Source organism: Helicoverpa zea, chromosome 13, assembly GCF_022581195.2.
Source record: "Helicoverpa zea isolate HzStark_Cry1AcR chromosome 13, ilHelZeax1.1, whole genome shotgun sequence".
NCBI lineage: Eukaryota > Metazoa > Arthropoda > Insecta > Lepidoptera > Noctuidae > Helicoverpa > Helicoverpa zea.
In genome coordinates this window covers 1,227,225-1,246,765 of record NC_061464.1, presented here as the reverse complement: position 1 = coordinate 1,246,765, position 19,541 = coordinate 1,227,225, and the positions used below count along the sequence as shown (strand labels likewise).

Sequence of the window (19,541 nt, the reverse complement as noted above, 5' to 3'; positions counted from 1 at the left end):
ATAATTATTCGCCCCGAATAATGTATATTGCCTTCTTAATTACTAAGTCAGCCACAATTAACGAGCATCTAAATAATACTATCTCAGCCACTCGTTATCTTCTAATAGCCCGGTCAAAATAGACATTTGAAATAACAAAAATTCCCACAAAGCTGATTTTTGGTGGAGAGCTAGATTTGATCATTATAAATAAAATACTAAAAGTCCCCATCGATCCCATGTGTGCGTCAAAAGTTATTCGAGGTCAAATGTCAAAATGTTTGGTTTTTTGTGTTTTTTTCGAAAACGGTAAGTTTTATCAAAAAAATACATCAGACCAAAATTGTAGATTATAAAATTTTCTACAAGAATGGCATTAACAGTTTTCTCATAAATCTTACCATTCCTGAGATATCGCGATTCAAAGAGTCACACTACACATGATATGCACATACAAGCCACGTATGTACGACGGCTGCCTTTAAGTTTTGTCGTTTGAAATAAGTATAGACAATCTAATAGGGTAATTCCATTTATTGTTTTTCAGAGAATTCTCCGCAATATTTAATGCACTTTTGCATGCATTAAACCCAGTTCTTGAAATATTTATTCCATTCTGAAGTGGGGGTAGTCAAATTGGCCGATTTGTATGAGTCAACAGCTTTTTCAGGTGTGCTGAAACGTTTACCACGAAGACTTTACTTAATTTTGGGGAATGTAAAACAATCGTAATGCCCACGGATCCATGTTACGGTATGTTACATGTTGGTCTGCGACAATTAACTGCCGCATAGCCTCGATATTATCTTGGGTCATATGGGGTTTTGAATTACCTTCACGTGGCTTGTCGCTAAGGCTAGATTGCCCACTTTTAAATCCTAAATATCAGCGTACTGCAGTCCTAAGGCATGGTTCTGCATTACTAAACACAGAACAAAATTTTTTCAACCGCTGAAGTCGCGCACAATCCGCTTTTAAAGTGTAGAAAATTATCGCATGCTAATTTTCCTTCGACATTTCCATTTTTATCCAGAAGACTGGGGTTGGAAATTGATACATAATATCTGGACCCTATTAAAACTTTACTCCCACTTGCTCCAGAAAAACTCCTGACATTATTTTTTGCAATTGCAAAAATGATTGTAGTATCAAATCATCCTCCGAGCCCTTTTCCCAACTATGTTGAGGTCGGCTTCCAGTTTAACCGGATGTAGCTAAGTACCAGTCCTTTACAAGGAGCGACTGCCCTATCTGACCCCCTTAACCCAGTTACCCGGGCAACCCGGGTAACAATACCCCTTGGTTAGACTGGTGTCAGACTTACTGGCTTCTGACTACCCATAACGACTGCCAAGAATGTTCAATGACAGCCAGAACCTACAGTTTAACATGCCATCAGAAACACAGTCATTAGTGTCCAAGATATGATTAGAAAGTACATACAAACTTAGAAAAGTTGCATTGGTACTTGTCTGACCTGGAATCGAACCCACTCATACTTGAGAGGTTGGTTCTTTACCCACTAGGCCACCACGAGTTTTTGTATGAATCTGATAAATCTAAAACAATCACAATAATAGTTAACCCAATAGTTAATATCCATAATGACATCATATTAGAACTTGACGGCAATTATTCCCTTAAACTATCCTAAAATTGTCATGACAGTTAGTGGAGTAGGTCTACAGGGGAAACCACGATAAAAAAAACGCGCCGAGTATACTACCTCACAGGTGGCGTGGAAATGTGTGCATGTCATGTGTGGAATATACTTTGATATGCGCGATATCTCAGGAATGGTAACATTTAGGAGAAAACTGTTATGCCATTTTTGTATAAAATTTTATAATCTACAATTTTGGTCTGATGTATTTTTTTGATAAAACTTACCGTTTTCGAAAAAAACACAAAAAACCAAAAATTTTAACATTTGATCTCGAATAACTTTTGACGCACACATGGGATCGATGGGGACTTTTAGTATTTTATTTATAATGATCAAATCTAGCTTTCCACCAAAAATCAGCTCTGTGGGAATTTTTGTTATTTGACCACTACTTTTATGTCTATTTTGACCGGGCTATAAGTAAACCACTCTAAATACAACTCCGCATGATGGTTATTTTTTAGCATCTAAATTTGTAGCATGCATTCTAACAGTAAACTTCTAAAATACTATTAAATGACATCATAAAATTTATTTATTTAGCTTCTAATTTTTTAACTCAGTACGTTTAAAATGTAAGCAAGCAACATGCAGCAAGCATGGCTTCTGTCACGGCTCCGGTGCTGCGGGGCTCCGGCGGTCCCATGCGAGCTTATCGTCGCAGATGGTTTTCACGCTCACCGCCGCAGCTTCGGCTTGCTGGCCGGCTCAGCCGGCCAGCCTCAGCCGCGTCGGCGAGCGTTAAAACTACCTGCGCCTCAGCTCGCAGGCCGCCTCGCCCCTCCACACTTACGCGGTTTTGAATTGCACTCTAGGGGTAGGACAGACAAGACTACGTGGAGTCGGTTTTGCAGCGATACGTTTTCGTCACATCATCCTCCGAGCCTTTTTCCCAAACTATGTTGGGGTCGGCTTCCAGTCTAACCGGATGTAGCTGAGTACCAGTGCTTTACAAGGAGCGACTGCCCTATCTGACCTCCTCAACCCAGTTACCCGGGCAACCGTTACGTGGGATACGTTTTCGTCACTAACTTCAATTTTTTGCTTTATTATCAAATTGCCCAACTGTCATGTAGCAATATAATAATGCCCGTGCAATGTGATAAATAATGAAGTTAAGATAATTATTAATCACTTGGCCCGATAAAGCTAGACATTATTCATAATGCTCGGGCATTATTTATAATGCCCGAATTAATCACATGGTCCATAACATATATAAATAACTTCAATAAAATAACTTTTACAAGGTACTGGCCTACTATTTTAGTTATATTATAAAATAAAAAATATTAACTATTTTGACTCTCACGAAATTACCATCACTATGATTGTTCTAAACTGAACGGTTGGCGCGAAACTCACTTTTTATCTATACAGCATTTGTACGGAACCCTCGGTGCGCGAGTCCGACTCGCACTTGGCCGGTTTATTTCTTTTAAAACCTTTTTCCGTGTATTGTTTGGCGAAAGAAAGTCACATACATCATATTACGATGTAGATATGAAGTGGTTAATCTATGGTTAATTTCAAATGGTAAAGCAAGTGCTCTGGAATCTTCTATATTGAATAGAATAGCTTTTCTTCCATTATTCTTTTTCCTGACGATAAACGAACCAAGTAAGTTCCAAAAATCGCAAAAAGAAAGATTTATCGGCCATAACTTTGTCACTGAACAAACGATGCGAATAAAGTATTTCGCACTAATCAAATAAAATCTATAAATACTCATAATTCGATCTGTATCACAGTTGGCTAGTTACCACGCTTCGGTGTAATGTCGCGGAAACAATGGCCGTCCAACATTCTTTCATTGCTGTAATAGTTACGCAGCCATCTTGAGGAGCGTTTACTTTTAGGAGAGTGAAGAAGGATAGTAGGTACAGTTCTCTTTGCAGCTGGTCTTTGTGAAGATAGAATGTGAGAGAAGAACACTGCTGTTCTTGGAGTCCACAATATTTTTCACGTGAATGACGGCTCATTTAAATCCAATTAATTAGCTATTGTCTTACTGAGACATTAGCTTCTTAAGGATTTAAATTCCCTTCGTTTGTCTGCTGCCTTGATTTGTGATTATTTCTACTAGCGCAAAGGGAAAGATAACCCTCTTATTTTGTAGTCAGGCATAATTTTAATGAAGTCAAAATACAGGCGAAACATATTATAATACCTGCAAGCACTTTCTTTATCCAAACGCTCGCCCAATTTAAGCACCCACATTTCTTGTAACTACATCCATCCAGCATGACAGTACTTTACTCTTGTTACTCTACCAATGTGAACGCAGCATAGCGATCTAATGAGCGATAAAACTGTGTTTATCCGTATATTTCTGTATTTTCCTTCGCAACTTTTATAGGTCGAGATAAAAACAAGATTATAGTTGTGGACTTAATAACAGCTTGTCTGATTTGTGGATGTTGTGTTAACAACTCCTTAGTATGTTCAGTGTTTTTAAAGATTACTTTTGTATATTGTCTATCTGTGATTGTTGTAAGAATTAGGTCAGAAAGCAGCAAAAAAAAACAGGAAGTTTTATTATTTTAGGATATCAATCCCAATTTCAGTAAAAAAGGTTTAACACACAATTAAACTCTTCATTTATAAGTAGAATACTTCTAGGTAAATCCAAACTATTGATCAATTTACGGCGCAAAGAGAAAATAAAGTCCTAAAGTTCTTTTTTAACTCACTTTCTCAGTTCGGATGTTTCTATTTTTTACAATTTAATTCAAACTGATTTCCAATTTGTAGGTATGGATTTCGGTCAACAAAGTCACTGAAAAATAAAATATTAAATCATTAATCATTATAGAGTAACTTTTTCAAAACTAGCTTAAATCCAACTTCACTTATCACCACTTTTATCATCAGCCTAACACAGTACATATCTATGCTAATTTAACTTGAACATAAATATCTAACGTTCCCGGGTAGTGCGCTCGCTAATCCTGCTCGGAGCCGGGTATGTATAACCGAGTCAGGTAGCTTCAATTTGCACCAATATGCACCTGTAACCGGTCATAGAGTTGTGTGGGAATAGAGGTGGATAATGTTTTAATTTCATTTTGGTTGATTTTTAACTGAGTTCCCAAAAAGGGGGAGGTTCTTAATTCTTCGGGATCTTTATTTATGATTCACCGATTACTCAAAGAAGCCTGGACCGATGTGTAGTAAGAATTAATAGACTAACATTATCAGGGATAGGTATACATAGATAGAATAGAAAATTGTGGAGTTCATTTGAGAATGCAGTCAATTAAAATTAAAGACAACAGATAACGACATCTACAAACTACAAAAGTATATCCTGTAAATAAGTTCTCAAAAGCATTGTTACGAACAAACTCATACATATGTTACCAGCGTTGTTATTAATCGTATCTCTAAGTGAATTATGAAAAAACCAAGTATGATATAGTTATCGGCACGGATATTGAGCTCTCGGCGGAAGAGTGGAGATCGCTGTGCGCACTGTACACATAAGGCAATAAACCAATAAATCGCTCCTGCGCAGGTGAAGGTCAGGGCTCAATATCAATGCCGATACGTATAATTACGTATTTTTGAAGTTCAGTATAGGTACCTACTACAAAATCAGTTCATCGAAATTTGCCAAAAGATCTGACGGAAAGATTTAAGAACTAGGTACGTTTAGGTCTCAGCACTAGCTTTAGGTAAATCAACATATTTTGTACGCGTCGGCATCGTGACATTTTATGAAATCTGATTTATGAGGAATATTCTAGGCCCTAGTTTATCGAGTCCTTACTACGCACGTAGACTTTCTAATCTAAATCTGACTATGTATTCCCTAAGACAAAGTATCATATTTTCGAAATATGACGCGATGGATATTCATAAATCAGTTGAGTAGGTACCCAATTAATAGAAGACAGCTTAAAATAAAAGAATGTGTTGGTTTTAAGGATTGCCAAGAATTGAAATACGTATTTTCATCATCTGCCTAGCTTTCAAAGTGTAACTACATGCAACTGAGTGCTAGTGTTATAAATGAAGTAATAACCTAACTGATCTCCAATACTCAGTTACCTCAGCAATCCGATACCAGCTGGTAAGACTGGTCGAAAAAGAAGATTATTTTTGACACAGTACCGTTTATTTTTGACACAACGTTAGCATCACGGTTTTAAGTTACCTGAGCATTCAACATTGATTGATAAGACTGGTTGAAAAAGAAGTCCCATGTTGATAGAAAACTAAACAAATGAAAGTCCGATCATCACCCCTACGGTACCGATGACTAAAATTTTACATTATTCCCAACAAATGCTCCCTCTATTTATTCTAAAACCAAGACTATTCCGTACGTGCTAGAGACTTTCCGGAATAAGCATACGATTTTCTGCAGCACCCCCTTAAATAAAAATATAGCGAGGATTCAATCGGCTCGATTCGTGGTCGTGGCCTAAATTATAATCAGCCCAGATATTGAGGTGAAAGCACCGAGTAAGGAAAGATGAATGGAGATGCTATTATGCAGGTAGGTCAGGTGCCTTCTTCTAGATCAAACGCGTACGATGGGCATGACCAAAATAATCAGGTACGAGTGAGCTAATGAGGCGTTCGGGTTCTTTGCGATATCTGTCAACGATTTTTGGTATTACAAAATATATGGTCGGATCCAAAGAAGGCGTATGAGGTCGAAAACAGTAACGTTCTTCGTCCCCTGCTCACCCGCATTTTGTTTTGGCACGATACATTCTTAGGCGATTTTCCGTTATGGCACCTTTGTTTTTTTTAACGACGTCAAAAATCATCAAATGGTTAGCAGCGGTAAGGGAGTGTCAGACTCTTACTGACTAAAAACCGTCGTGTTCCGTCGTAGGCCTTTTATGTACCAGGGCTGCGGTAACTCTTTCGAACAATCCCGCAGCCCCGGACCACTATGGCACCTCCGCTAGTGATTTTGTTCTCCGTGGTTGAAAGTCATTTCGACGGTAATCTGTGCTTTGTTTGTGTTATAGATAAAATATTAGATATTTTTTGGATTTAAGGAAAGGTTGCGTGTTTAGGAAAGAAAACTGATTAAAGGTTTCTTCCTGTTTTGGTTTATTTTTGGATGGAGACCACGAAGTGTGCATTTTTTTAGGGAGCTTTCGGAGAGTCTAAGTTTAATTACTTTTAATCCTTAGATTAGTTAGAGTGTATATTTTTGAGGATTTTTAAAGTTGGCTTCTAAATCCATATTTTTTATGATCTGACCCCGGTTGTAGTGTCGTCTAGGATTTTTCAATTATCAGGAAGTATTGGACTTTGTCTAACAGCAAGACACAAAAACAATTATATTATTACGATGAAAACTTTAGTTTCTTCCCAAGATCTTTACTCTCGTCCAGCATCAGCAAATTGTAGGCAAGCTTATATACCTGAAGCAATACATAGCATATACATATCTATAGAAGCAAAGTTACCGAATCGCACCTCTCCCGATTCGAGTAGATTGAACTGGAAAATATCCAATGCAAATATACTCCAGTGTTCGTAAATAGCAATGGATGCGGTATGGTGATGTGGGGATATTATCCTGGGAATTGTACTTCATATTGTGTGTGTGTGTGCTTATATGCTGTGGTGAAATATCAGGCTAGTTTTGGAGAAGTTCGATGTAGTGAAACTATTGGGAACTTATTCATGAATGCTGAATGCAGGTGTAACAGGGCTGCAGGTTTGTTCGAATGAGTTAGAGCGGCCCTGGTATATAAAGGGCTTAAGAAAGAACATGGTGGGTTTTAGTAAGTAAAAGTCTGACGCTGCCTCACACTGCAGCTAGTGCGGGAAGGGTAATTTGATGATTTTCATCCTAGAGAGTGCACATGAATAAAAAGTAGCCTTCTTCGATAAATAACCTAACACTGCATAATTTTTGAAATCATGGAGATGGATGGTTATACCTAGTACTAAAGACGGTACTTTCTTAGGACGTTTTGAAATAAGGTGGTTTAGCTATATAAAATTATGTACAGAAGTATCGATAAGTATGAGGATAGGTAGTTCAAGAAACATTTACCATAAAAACTACTTTCAAGTGGACTAAATATGAAACGGAAATAAATCTCAGCGCCATTTTCCTTCGTAGCTCCCAAGTAATTGCGAGGTAGCGCCCCGGATGGATAGAAAAGGGTGAAATTTGAGTCACGCGCCAACTAAACGTAGGTAGCACTCATAAATATTGTAATCAGACGCAGTAAACCCTTCCACTGAAATTTATTTAAATTCACCCACTTACGTATTCTTGAGATTTTTATAGAATAAATGCTAATCTTTTTCTTTCTTATCTACTAATAATATAAAGCTGCAGAGATTGTTTGTTTGAACAGGCTAATTTCTAAACTACGCTTATTGCTAAGGAAGTACTGGTCCGATCTGAAAATAACTTTCAGTGTTTTTAGCTAGTTTTTGTTTATTCGGGTGCGCGAAGCAGTTTCTACGGGATGCGGCTGAAACCCTTTGCAGAAGCCAGTAAGTACATAATAAAATGAGGGCGCAGTGTTAACCTCTAAGTAGTAAGGATTTTATAATCTCAAAGTTATTTTATCCCTACTGCAATAATTATCGTAGTTTTACAATTGCCTGATATCACTTCCCTGAATTATTTTACCTTCCTTTGTTCTCAAAATTCAACAAAGTATGTTGCAACTACGTAGTTAGATAAACTTAAATTAAATTCAGAGTCATCTAGATTACGCATATGACATAAATTCTAAAATGGAGGAATGCTATAAAATACATAACTAATTTCATTATAAATGTCGACTGTTGTTTGTGCTAGTTTCCTTACTTAACAACAAATCAAGGTGTGGTTGCTTAGCAACCTTGTTTGAGCCAAAAAAATGATATTGAGTTAGTATTAAGTAAAAAATAAAAACCGAATGCATGCAAAATCTCAACAATTGCAGTTGGAGCCAGTTTTAGCCAGATAAGTAAGTGTTCTATTAAACAATTCCCCTGTTAACTGATTTCTGTCTTATCAACAGCTAACTGAAATCTCTCTAAAGGCTTACAAAGCATTTTAGCAAAAGCAAAGTAAATTTTCATCCAAGAAAATAAAAAAATCAATGACGAATTTTTTAAGGATCGAAAAAGATCTATTTAATTAACGCGTAATGTTAACTTTTCGGTATGATAGATACATATGATGTAAAGTTACAACATAATCATAAACCGAGGATATACATAATTTAATTATAGAGGTTTCGTGGCCGTTAATAATATTAGCCAAATAGGGTGACAATTTCAGTTTGATTTAAAATATTGAATCCGGATACGATCCTAAAGGATGTTAAATGAAGAAAGATAGAAAATGTATTTATATTTACTTTCACACTTCCGGATTGTACAAGCACAACTTCTGAGCAGAAAATATCTGTGGCCCAGATCCAGGTATCTTTAGTATCGGTATTTTTTTTTTGCCGCTCAAAAAATCCGCCAGTGTGAAATCGCTGTTTAAAAGCATTCCTCAAAAACTTTTAAATAAGAATATAATGACGTTTCTTTATAAAGTCCGAAGAGTTGATGCTTCAAACTTATGCTGATTTACATTCTTTGTTTCAGAATTGTTTTCCTGTTCATTTGTTTCGGCTCTTGACCCCGATTTCTGCAGGAAAATGAAAAAACACCAAGTTCAGAAAACGAAACTTCAAGACCTGTACCGATCAAACGGTCTACTTAGTAAAAAAATTAGGAAATAATCAATTCATCTAGCTCAGTCTTTTCCCAACTATCTTGGGGTTGGCTTGGGATGCAGCTGAGTACCAGTGTTTTACATAGAACGACAGTTTGTCTGCCCCTACAGTCCGTTGCCTGGGTAACTTGATTCAGCTTGGTTATCAGATTTTCAGGCTTCTGACAATCTATCTATCTGCCAAAAGTTTTTAAATGACAATCAGACCAATTTATTGAGCCCTCCGTAACAAGAAGGAACTCGTCATAACTGAGTGGTCACCCATCCACGGACCGATTGCACCAATTGACTGATTGACTACTATAAGTAATTCAGCCACGAGCACCTGTCAAAATAAGTAATTGACTAGAATAAAAACGGTAACCGATACGGAACTGAAAAGAGTAAGTAAGTATATCAAAATAAGACTTCGACTTAATCAAAAACGATAAATAAATCGAACATTTAGTTTCGCGATCATTCTGAGAAATGCCCAAAGACAAAAGGTTATCCTTTTCTAGAAAGGAAGATATTTAAGCACTTATCTAAAAGGTAAACCAGCAATTAAAGGATATCGAAGAACAGGGTGTTCTCGCCTTTGTATGTATGACATGCCCGACTTTGTTCAAGAGCACATTTACCTATTGTATTTCATTTTTGAGATTTGTAGAAGTTGATTTAATTGAACAGCTAAGAGTGATATATTTTGACTTACAAATTGTATTAGCTATACAACAATACAGCTAGGTGTAACCGGCCATTAACAATTTTTTATTACCTATCTTCGTATTATGTATTATCTTCGGTTAGAACCAAATATGATGATAAAAATATGACATTATTCTTCCACTAACTACATAAGTAGACATAGGCACACTGTCAAACATTCCTTTCCCCGAAAAATACAAAGACTTTAACATTCCACTCAAATACGCGAACCCTTGAAAGTTCAATATACCCAAAGGGACTACATGAAAGGGATTAATTCGTATAATCACAAATTAATAGCTCGCTTTCTATACCAAATGTCGGTAAAGCAGTTAAAAGTGGCTTTCCGAAATTGGAACGGCTTGGCATTAAACCGACATGGCGGGCGGAGGTCAAAATTTCATTTTCCCTAATGAATAATATTCTGAGAGTGCGGTCATATATCTCTGGATTCGTAAAATAATATCTACTTTGAGCCCCGTTTGAACGGGCTAGTGGTTAGGCGAGTCGAGTGAGGGAATGGCGTGGCGAGATAAAGGAATTAGTGTTGAATTAAATTACTGTTAGGCTGATAGATAACTCGTAAGTTTGAACTGGAATTGCTAAGTTCGAGGGGCAGTTTTGCTACTACGATCCCTTTAGTTAATGTTTTGAAACCGTTTATTACAAGGGACAAGGAAACATTTTATGAACACACCGGTTAGGGTTTTCTTTCCCTCAGCACAGACTCAGACGAAATCTTGGAATAGATACTTATATTTTGCCTTAATAAGTAATTTAACCTAAATTAAAGCGGCCCAGCACTAGCATATTATTTATTATAGGCTAGAAAACAGTTGTAATTTTGTCTGCTTAGGTACCTAATGAAGTCATACCAACTGGACAGCAGTATTTTTTATCGGGCCAGCACTAACCCCGACCAAACGGGGCTAAAGCGAGACTAATGTTTCGTATCTTAATAGGAATCTGGGTCTCATAATGTCCAAGTCATCAGCGTTTTTCGAAAATACCCTTCTTAAAGACCACCGCCCCAGTTTTTGCTGATTGCTTCATTTTTTTAATAACCTCACTTCGTTTGAATTTGAATTACAATCCGGTAATTGGGTGCAAACTGAAAACGTAATGTGCAGATGAAATTTAAGTACTTTAGGGTGCTGCAGGGCTGCCACTGTTTATAGAAAATATTATTTAAAGTAAAATTAATGTGCTTCATAAGTAGGTATTAGATATGTGGCTAATGGACTGTAGTAAGTAACTGTGGTTTGTGTGGTCCGTACTAATAAAAAAAATCTAGATTCTGAATTATAGTCTGTTTTTTAATCTCGTAGACTAAATTGACACTTGCAAAATGTCAAACTTTCTAATAATTTTGCTAGCTCTGTGGTGCAGTGTTGTACTTACGATACCGGTTCGTTGAATCGTAACTTTTTATCTATAATAGACGAATTTAATATTCATTCAAAGTTTTATATTTAAAATTCACGTACGTACACATGGCTGTACGACGTGCTACAAACTGCCAGGGATATCTGACCACGCAAAGCCATGCGTAATCATCAAGGATAAGCCCATTATTTCAGGATGACTTATTGTAAAAAGTTACGATTCAACGAACCGGTATCGTAAGTACAACACTGCACCACAGAGCTAGCAAAATTATTAGAAAGTTTGACATTTTGCAAGTGTCAATTTAGTCTACGAGATTAAAAAACAGACTATAGGAATTGTCTGTGAGGAATGTGTGGTGGTAAGAATGGAAAGATAAAGATGAGTTTGAAAGTGGCACAGACCCTGATAAAAAAAAGCTGCGTGGAACTCGACTGTCATAGTAGTATAGGTATGTAGTTGTAGGAATGTAATTATTATATTTGACATCATCAAATATCTATAATATAAAAATGAATCGCAAAATGTGTTGGTAAGCGCATAACTCAACAACGCCTGGACCAATTTGGCTAATTCTTTTTTTGTTGTGTTTGTTATTGTCAGGAGAAGGATCTTATGAAAAAAAAATAGGGTAAAGTAGAGAAGTCAGTTGACGGGAGCGAAGCCGCGGGCAAAAGCTAGTAATAAAATAAATATACCTACTGGGTATAGTAACTAGATAAGTAGGTACCTATGTATTTGTTATTTGGCTTTTTCCCGCAATTTCACCCGCTTCCCATGACGACTAACTACGTACCTACCGGGATAAAACATAGCCTACGTTATTTGGGAATAGTGTAGCTTTCCAACAGTGAAATATTTTTTCAAATCGGTTCAGTAGTTTCGGAGCCTTTAGGGTACAAACAAACGAACAGAATGTTTCCTCTTTATTATATTACTAGCTTCCGCCAGCGGCTTCGCTCGCGTGGTGTGTTGATAAAAAGTAGCCTATGTGTTAATCCAGGGTATCACCTATCTACATACCAAATTTCAATCAAATCGGTCCAGCCGTTTTTGCGTGATTGAATAACAAACATACATCCATACATTCTCACAAACTTTCACATTTATAATATACTAGCTTCCGCCAGCGGCTTCGCCCGCGTGGTGTGTTGATAAAAAGTAGCCTATGTGTTAATCCAGGGTATCACCTATCTACATACCAAATTTCAATCAAATGGGTCCAGCCGTTTTTGCGTGATTAAATAACAAACATACATCCATACATTCTCACAAACTTTCACATTTATAATATAAGTAGGAAGTAGGATATATAATATATAATATATATGTCACCGTAAGATTACAAACATCGTTAGATTACAATCTATCTCGAGAGATTGTAAACTGTCGAATTATTGTAAACCGTAACACCTGATTGCAATTTAACGCATTATTTTTCGCTATATTATAATCTATCGATGAGAAATTGTCAAATTGTCAACTGTCCGAAAGCTCTCCCTGATTGGTCAGTCTTTTTGTAAGATCGAGAGCGATGTAGAGCGGTCAAATTGTCAACTGGCGTAGAACGGAATGCATCTTGCGCGCTGATTGGTAGAACGTCAAAAAAGACAATGTTCTTTGCAACTCCCGGTGTCACAGCTCTTTGACGTGCAAAAATAAGTGACGGTTTAATTTTTTATAAAATCAAAAATTGTACTTAATTTTTAAGACTCAAATTACACACAATTAAAAATTGTATTAAAAATTGAAGTTAGTGACGAAAACGAATCGCTGCAAAACCGACTCCACGTAGTCTTGTCTGCCCTACCCCTAGAGTGCAATTCAAAACCGCGTAGGCGCGGAGGGGCGAGGCGGCCTGCGAGCTGAGGCGCAGGTAGTTTCAGCGCTCGCCGCCGCGGCTGAGGCTGGCCGGCTCCGCCGGCCAGCAAGCCGAAGCTGCGGTGGTGAGCGTGAAAACCATCTGCGACGATAAGCTCGCATGGGACCGCCGGAGCCCCGCAGCGCCGGAGCCGTGACAGAAGTTATGCTTGCTGCATGTTGCATGCTTACTTCCATGCTGGGTCAATTAATATGGGATGTGTTATATTTTAAACAAAAAACTCAGTAGGTACGAGTTAAAAAATTAGAAGGTAAATAAATATTTTTATGATGTCATTTAATAGTATTTAAGAAGTTTACTGTTAGAATGCATGCTACAAATTTAGATGCAAAAAAATAACCATCATGCTGAGTTGTATTTAGAGTGGAAGATAACTCGTGGCTAAGATAGTATTATTTAGATGCTCGACGCTTTATTAATTGTGGCTGACTTAGTAATTTAGAAGGCAACATACATTTTTGGGGGCGAATAATGATATTAAAAAGAAGCCTGTTTAATTAGCACCCCTTTTATTTTATTTTTAAATATTAGTTTGTATTTGAAGACAAAATACCTAACTGTATTTTTATAAGAGTTATTTTTATATAAATTTAATACTTGAAGAATTTTTGAAGAGCATTTATTTTATTTAACTGACACCTCTATTTCATTCCTAACTCTACGGGAACTCCATGGGAACAGAACGGCTGGTCGTGATTGGTCGATCTTACAAAAAGACTGACCAATCAGAGAGAGCTTTCGGACAGTTGACAATTTGACAATTTCTCATCGATAGATTATAATATAGCGAAAAATAATGCGTTAAATTGCAATCAGATGTTACGGTTCACAATAATTCGACAGTTTACAATCTCTCGAGATAGATTGTAATCTAACGATGTTTGTAATCTTACGGTAACATATATATATATATATATATATAAGTAGGAAGTAGGAATTTAAGTAGGATTATGTAGTAGGTATAATAAATACTAGTGTAGTGGGACCTACACTAATTGTTGACGCATCAATATTGTTCATACTGTACTTGCATTGTGTTCGCCTCCCCAGTTGTCCCGTATATCGCACTACCAACGCACGCTACTAAATATTGTGACCGTACCAAATCCCATGTAACCTAATTGGAGTCAGATAATAAAAGTGTATTAATTAGTATTCGATTTATTTACTTATCTCTGAACACGACACCCCACCATCTAAATTGGTGACCCCGTGTGGAGAAAGTGTGAACTGTAACCAGTGAATTTGGACTTGTAATTCAGTGAATCGGACGACCGGGGCAACTCACACAAGTGTACGTAGTGTCGGTTTAATATTAGTGCGCGTCAAATTAAGAAATTATAATGTCGTCTGAAGACAAGAAGGTCGTTATTGAAGAACATCAACTGTCGTCCATCTCCATCACAGCTAGAATTCCGGAATTTTGGAAGAAGTCGCCTAGAACATGGTTTATCCAAGCAGAAGCAGTTCTAAATCCTCAGAAGATGTCCGACGAATCAAAGTACCAGGTCCTTATTTCAAAATTACCCCCAGACGCAGTTGAGCAAGTTACACAGATCCTTGTGGATCCCCCTGAGAAAAATAAATATGAGACCTTGAAGAATAAGTTGATATTTATATATCAAGAATCCGAAGAGCGGCAAGTAAAAAAACTCATTGGCGAAATGGAATTAGGCGACCAGAAACCATCACAATTACTAAGAAAAATGCAAGACCTAGCCAGGGGACGAGTAAATAACGAAACACTCATAGTTATGTGGCAGAATCATTTACCAAATTCGGTGCGAGGAGTTTTAGCTGTAACGGAAGAAAAAGATCTAGAGAAATTAGCATCAATAGCGGATAAAATAATGGAAACGACGACTCCCATACACAGTGTTGCGACTGTCAAACAGGAACCAGGCCCATCCGGTTCTCAGGACCAAATTATTTCGGCAATAAACAAATTGAGTGATAGATTACAAAATTTAGAGTCAAGATCACGAGGCCGTTCAAATAACTGGCGAAGGAATAACTTTAGACGCAACAGATCCAGGTCAGGGTCAAGAAGTCGCACAAGGAAATTCGAAGATCCAAATTGGTTATGTTTTTACCATTATAAGTATCGCAGCAAGGCAACTAAATGTGTGGATCCATGTAACTGGAAGAAAAAACACGACAAGGACAAGCCAGCGGAAAACTAGAGTCGGTGCAGTCTGCGACGGGAGGCTGTGACCGTGCCTTCGGGAATCACCGTCTGTGTGTCAGAGACAGGAAATCGGGCTTAAACTTCTTAGTGGATAGTGGTGCAAACGTGTCAGTGTTACCGAGGAAAGTAGCCTACATGAAAGGTAATACAAGTGAGTGCTGTTATAAACTCTTTGCCGCGAATGGAACTCAGATTAACACGTATGGTACATTGTACTTAGAATTAGATTTAAATCTAAGACGAGCATTCCGTTGGTTATTTACATTAGCGGACGTACAGCAACCAATATTAGGTGCTGACTTCTTAGCTAATTTTCAGTTGTTAATTGACTTGAAAGGACGAAGGTTAATCGATCAAGTAACTAATTTAAGCACCAAAGGCAATCTTTCTAATTCTAGTGAGCCCACTTTGAAAACTATCGTAAATAATTGCCCTTATTATGATTTATTATGTGAATTTCCAGAACTAACTAAACCAGTTTCGTACAAAGAAACGCCTAAACATAATGTTTGTCATCACATTGAGACCACAGGACCTCCAGTGCACGCACGAGCCAGGCAGTTACCACCAGACAGGTACGTAAAAGCTAAAAATGAGTTTAAGATTATGCAAGAGCTTGGGATTTGTAGGCCGAGTAAAAGCGCTTGGGCAAGTCCCTTGCATGTTGTTCCTAAGAAGGACGGGAATATTAGACCTTGTGGAGATTATAGACGTTTAAATGCGATTACCAAGCCTGATCGATATCCAGTTCCCCGTCTTCATGATTTTACGTATATGTTAGATAATAAAAAGGTTTTCTCAAAACTAGATATAAATAGAGCCTATTATTGTGTGCCAGTTGCGGAAAATGACATTGAGAAAACTGCAGTCATAACACCGTTTGGTTTATTCGAATTCGTGCGTATGCCATTTGGATTAAGAAATGCTGCACAAACTTTTCAACGTTTTATGCATCATACTGTTTTACAAGACTTAGATTTTCTTTTCAATTACGTAGATGACGTCATCATTGCATCGGAAAATGAAGAGCAGCATAGAGAACATTTACGAAAAGTTTTTGAACGTTTTAATGAATTTGGTATAACGATTAATTTTTCAAAGTGTAGTTTTGGTAAAGATAAATTAGAGTTTTTGGGTTTTGAAGTCTCTACAGAAGGAATTAAACCATTAGAAGATAAAGTTAAAGCGATTATTGATTTTCCAAAGCCGGATACTGTAGAGGAACTTAGAAGATTTTTAGGCATGTTAAATTTTTATAGAGCTCATATACCTCATTCAGCTGATCATCAGGCAGCGTTAAATAAATATTTAGGGAATTCAAAGCGTAAGGATAAAAGTAAAATCAATTGGACACCTGAAGCTACGAAAAATTTTGAAAAATGTAAAGATGATCTTAAAAATGCTACCTTATTGTATTTCCCATCGGCACATACACCTTTGTCATTGATGACGGACGCATCAGACACAAGTGTAGGTGCAGTATTGCAACAAAAAGTTGATGGAAATTGGAAACCTTTAGGATATTTTTCGAAAAAATTAACTGAAGCACAAAAGAAATATAGTACGTATGATAGAGAACTTTTAGCAATTTATTTAGCAATCATACATTTTCGTAATTTAGTTGAAGGACAAGAATTAATAATTTTTACAGATCATAAACCATTAACTTTCGCGTTTACTAAATTAGGTACCAATAGAGAAACTTCTAGGCGAACTAGGCAAATTATGTTTATTAGTGAATTTAGTACTGACATACGACACATTAGTGGAAATAATAATATAGTTGCTGACACATTATCTAGAGTTGAAACAATAACATGTCCCACGACGTTAGATTTCGCAGAACTCGCCACTGCGCAGGAAGTTGACGAACAGCTTGCAAAATTATTGAGAGCGTCAAACAACAACAGTAAAGTAATATTAAAACGCGTAACGTTACTCGATACTGATAAACATGTTTATTGCGAAATGTCTACTAATAGTGCAAGACCATATTTACCTGAAAAATTTCGTCGTTTAGCTTTTGATTCTATTCATAATTTAAGTCATCCTGGTATTAAGACAAGTAAAAAATTAGTAAAAGATAGATATTTTTGGCCTGAAATGAATAGAGATATTGGTAATTGGACTAAAACATGTGTAAAATGTCAAAGAGCGAAAGTTCAAAAACATACGGTTTCTGATTTACAGTCCTTTAAAAGTACTAAACGTTTTGAGCATATACATATTGATATTATAGGACCGTTACCAACCTCGCCAGAAGGTTATAGATATTGTTTAACGATCATCGATAGATTCACTCGTTGGCCAGAGGCATTTCCACTAAAAGAGATAACTGCAGAAATCGTAGCGAAAACATTATATGAAGGTTGGATTAGTCGTTTTGGTTGTCCTATAAAGCTCACTAGTGACCAGGGTCGTCAGTTCGAAAGTAACTTATTCAAAGAATTAATGATTTTAATGGGAATTATAAAGACACGTACAACTCCGTATCATCCTCAATGTAATGGTTTAGTAGAACGTTGGCATAGATCTTTAAAAGCCGCGTTAATGGCTCGCTTAAATAATAAATGCTGGGTTGACGAATTGGCAACTGTAATGTTGGGGTTACGCACAACGATAAAATTAGATACAGGTGTAACCGCTGCACAAATGTTGTATGGCAGTAATATTAGATTACCCGGTGACTTTTATGATACAACTGATTTGAAAATTAGCGATTCTGAAAATTTCGTAAATAAGTTAAAAGCTGTAATTGACGGGTTAAAGCCATCTAATAGGAAAAATAAGTCACCAAATAAGATTTTTGTGCATAAAGACTTGTATGATTGTGAATATATTTTTATCCGTAATGACGCAGTACGGAAACCGTTACAACCACCTTACGACGGACCATATCGCGTCATAAGTAGAGATAATAAAGTATTTTGTATTCAGTTGCCCGACCGACAAGTTAAAGTTTCTATAGATCGTCTGAAACCAGCGTACATGTTAATAGAGGATGAATCGCAATCTAAAGTAGTTGATAATAGTAATAGGGATACCGTTTGTCGAAAAGTTACGAAAAAAGTAACAATTCAAACGGACGAACCCGATAGTAAAGTTTATACTACGCGAACTGGTCGAGTAAGCAAGAAGCCATTGAAATACCGATAAATTATTTTATTGTTAAAATGTCAATTTTGCAGATTTATTTAGGACATTAGTTTCAAATTGTGGTATCGCGATCTTTAATTTCATTTACGTTGAGACGATACATCAGTATAGTGGACTAAATTAGCAAAATGGGCTCTAATCAAACGAAAGAGAACGTCATTGTAAACGAAAATGTATCTAATGTGGCCCACATGCATAATAAGCTAAATATTATTGGCATAGTGATGATAGTTATTATAATAATGTTAATCATGGTATTTGCGTACGCACTGAAACGAAGATTCATTAGAGGCGTGAGAAAATGGTTAAGAAAAGAAATGGTAGCCAGTTCTGTAGCCTTACCTAGTATTAAGGTCGAAACTGTGCAACCTCAACATACAATGAGTCCGCCGTCAACAGCCAAAGTTGTGCTGTGATAATAATATGCTGATCAAAAACCCTCGTTCTCTCAAGTGATATTATATTTGTGTGAATGTGTAGTGAATGTTAAACAGTAGTGAATGTATATTTTTTATGGCGTCATCATGTCGGATACTGGAGACTCTTGGTCATTCGTACGAGTAGGCCAAGCGTGTAATTTTATTTTTTAATATGTATAGCAGAGTAACCCGGCATGATAACTACCTTTAACGTATTTCGTATATATATACTTAGATTATGTATATTTCATGTTACCTATTATGTATGTAATCACATTAAATGTCAAGACGGACTCTCTAGAAGTGTTCCGCAACTGTAATAGACGTATATGAGTAGTGTATTACATAGATTTAAGGCAGTTACAGGACGTATTGTGTTATATTTTGTTTTTCGATCGTAGGACATTCTGCATAGTTTGTATTGTTGGTACCGGCCGGCCACAATGACTCCAAGAGAGGAGAACAGAGTATAA

General features: G+C 36.8%; 1 protein-coding gene across 1 annotated transcript; it reads left to right on the top strand.

Annotated features, from left to right (window-relative positions):
• Nucleotides 1–14,415: 14,415 nt before the first annotated feature.
• Nucleotides 14,416–16,286, top strand: LOC124635523. Its single transcript, XM_047171412.1, has one exon. It carries the CDS (start codon nucleotides 14,649–14,651, stop codon nucleotides 15,486–15,488), a length of 840 nt encoding a protein of 279 aa, XP_047027368.1. The 5' UTR covers nucleotides 14,416–14,648; the 3' UTR covers nucleotides 15,489–16,286.
• Nucleotides 16,287–19,541: the final 3,255 nt, after the last annotated feature.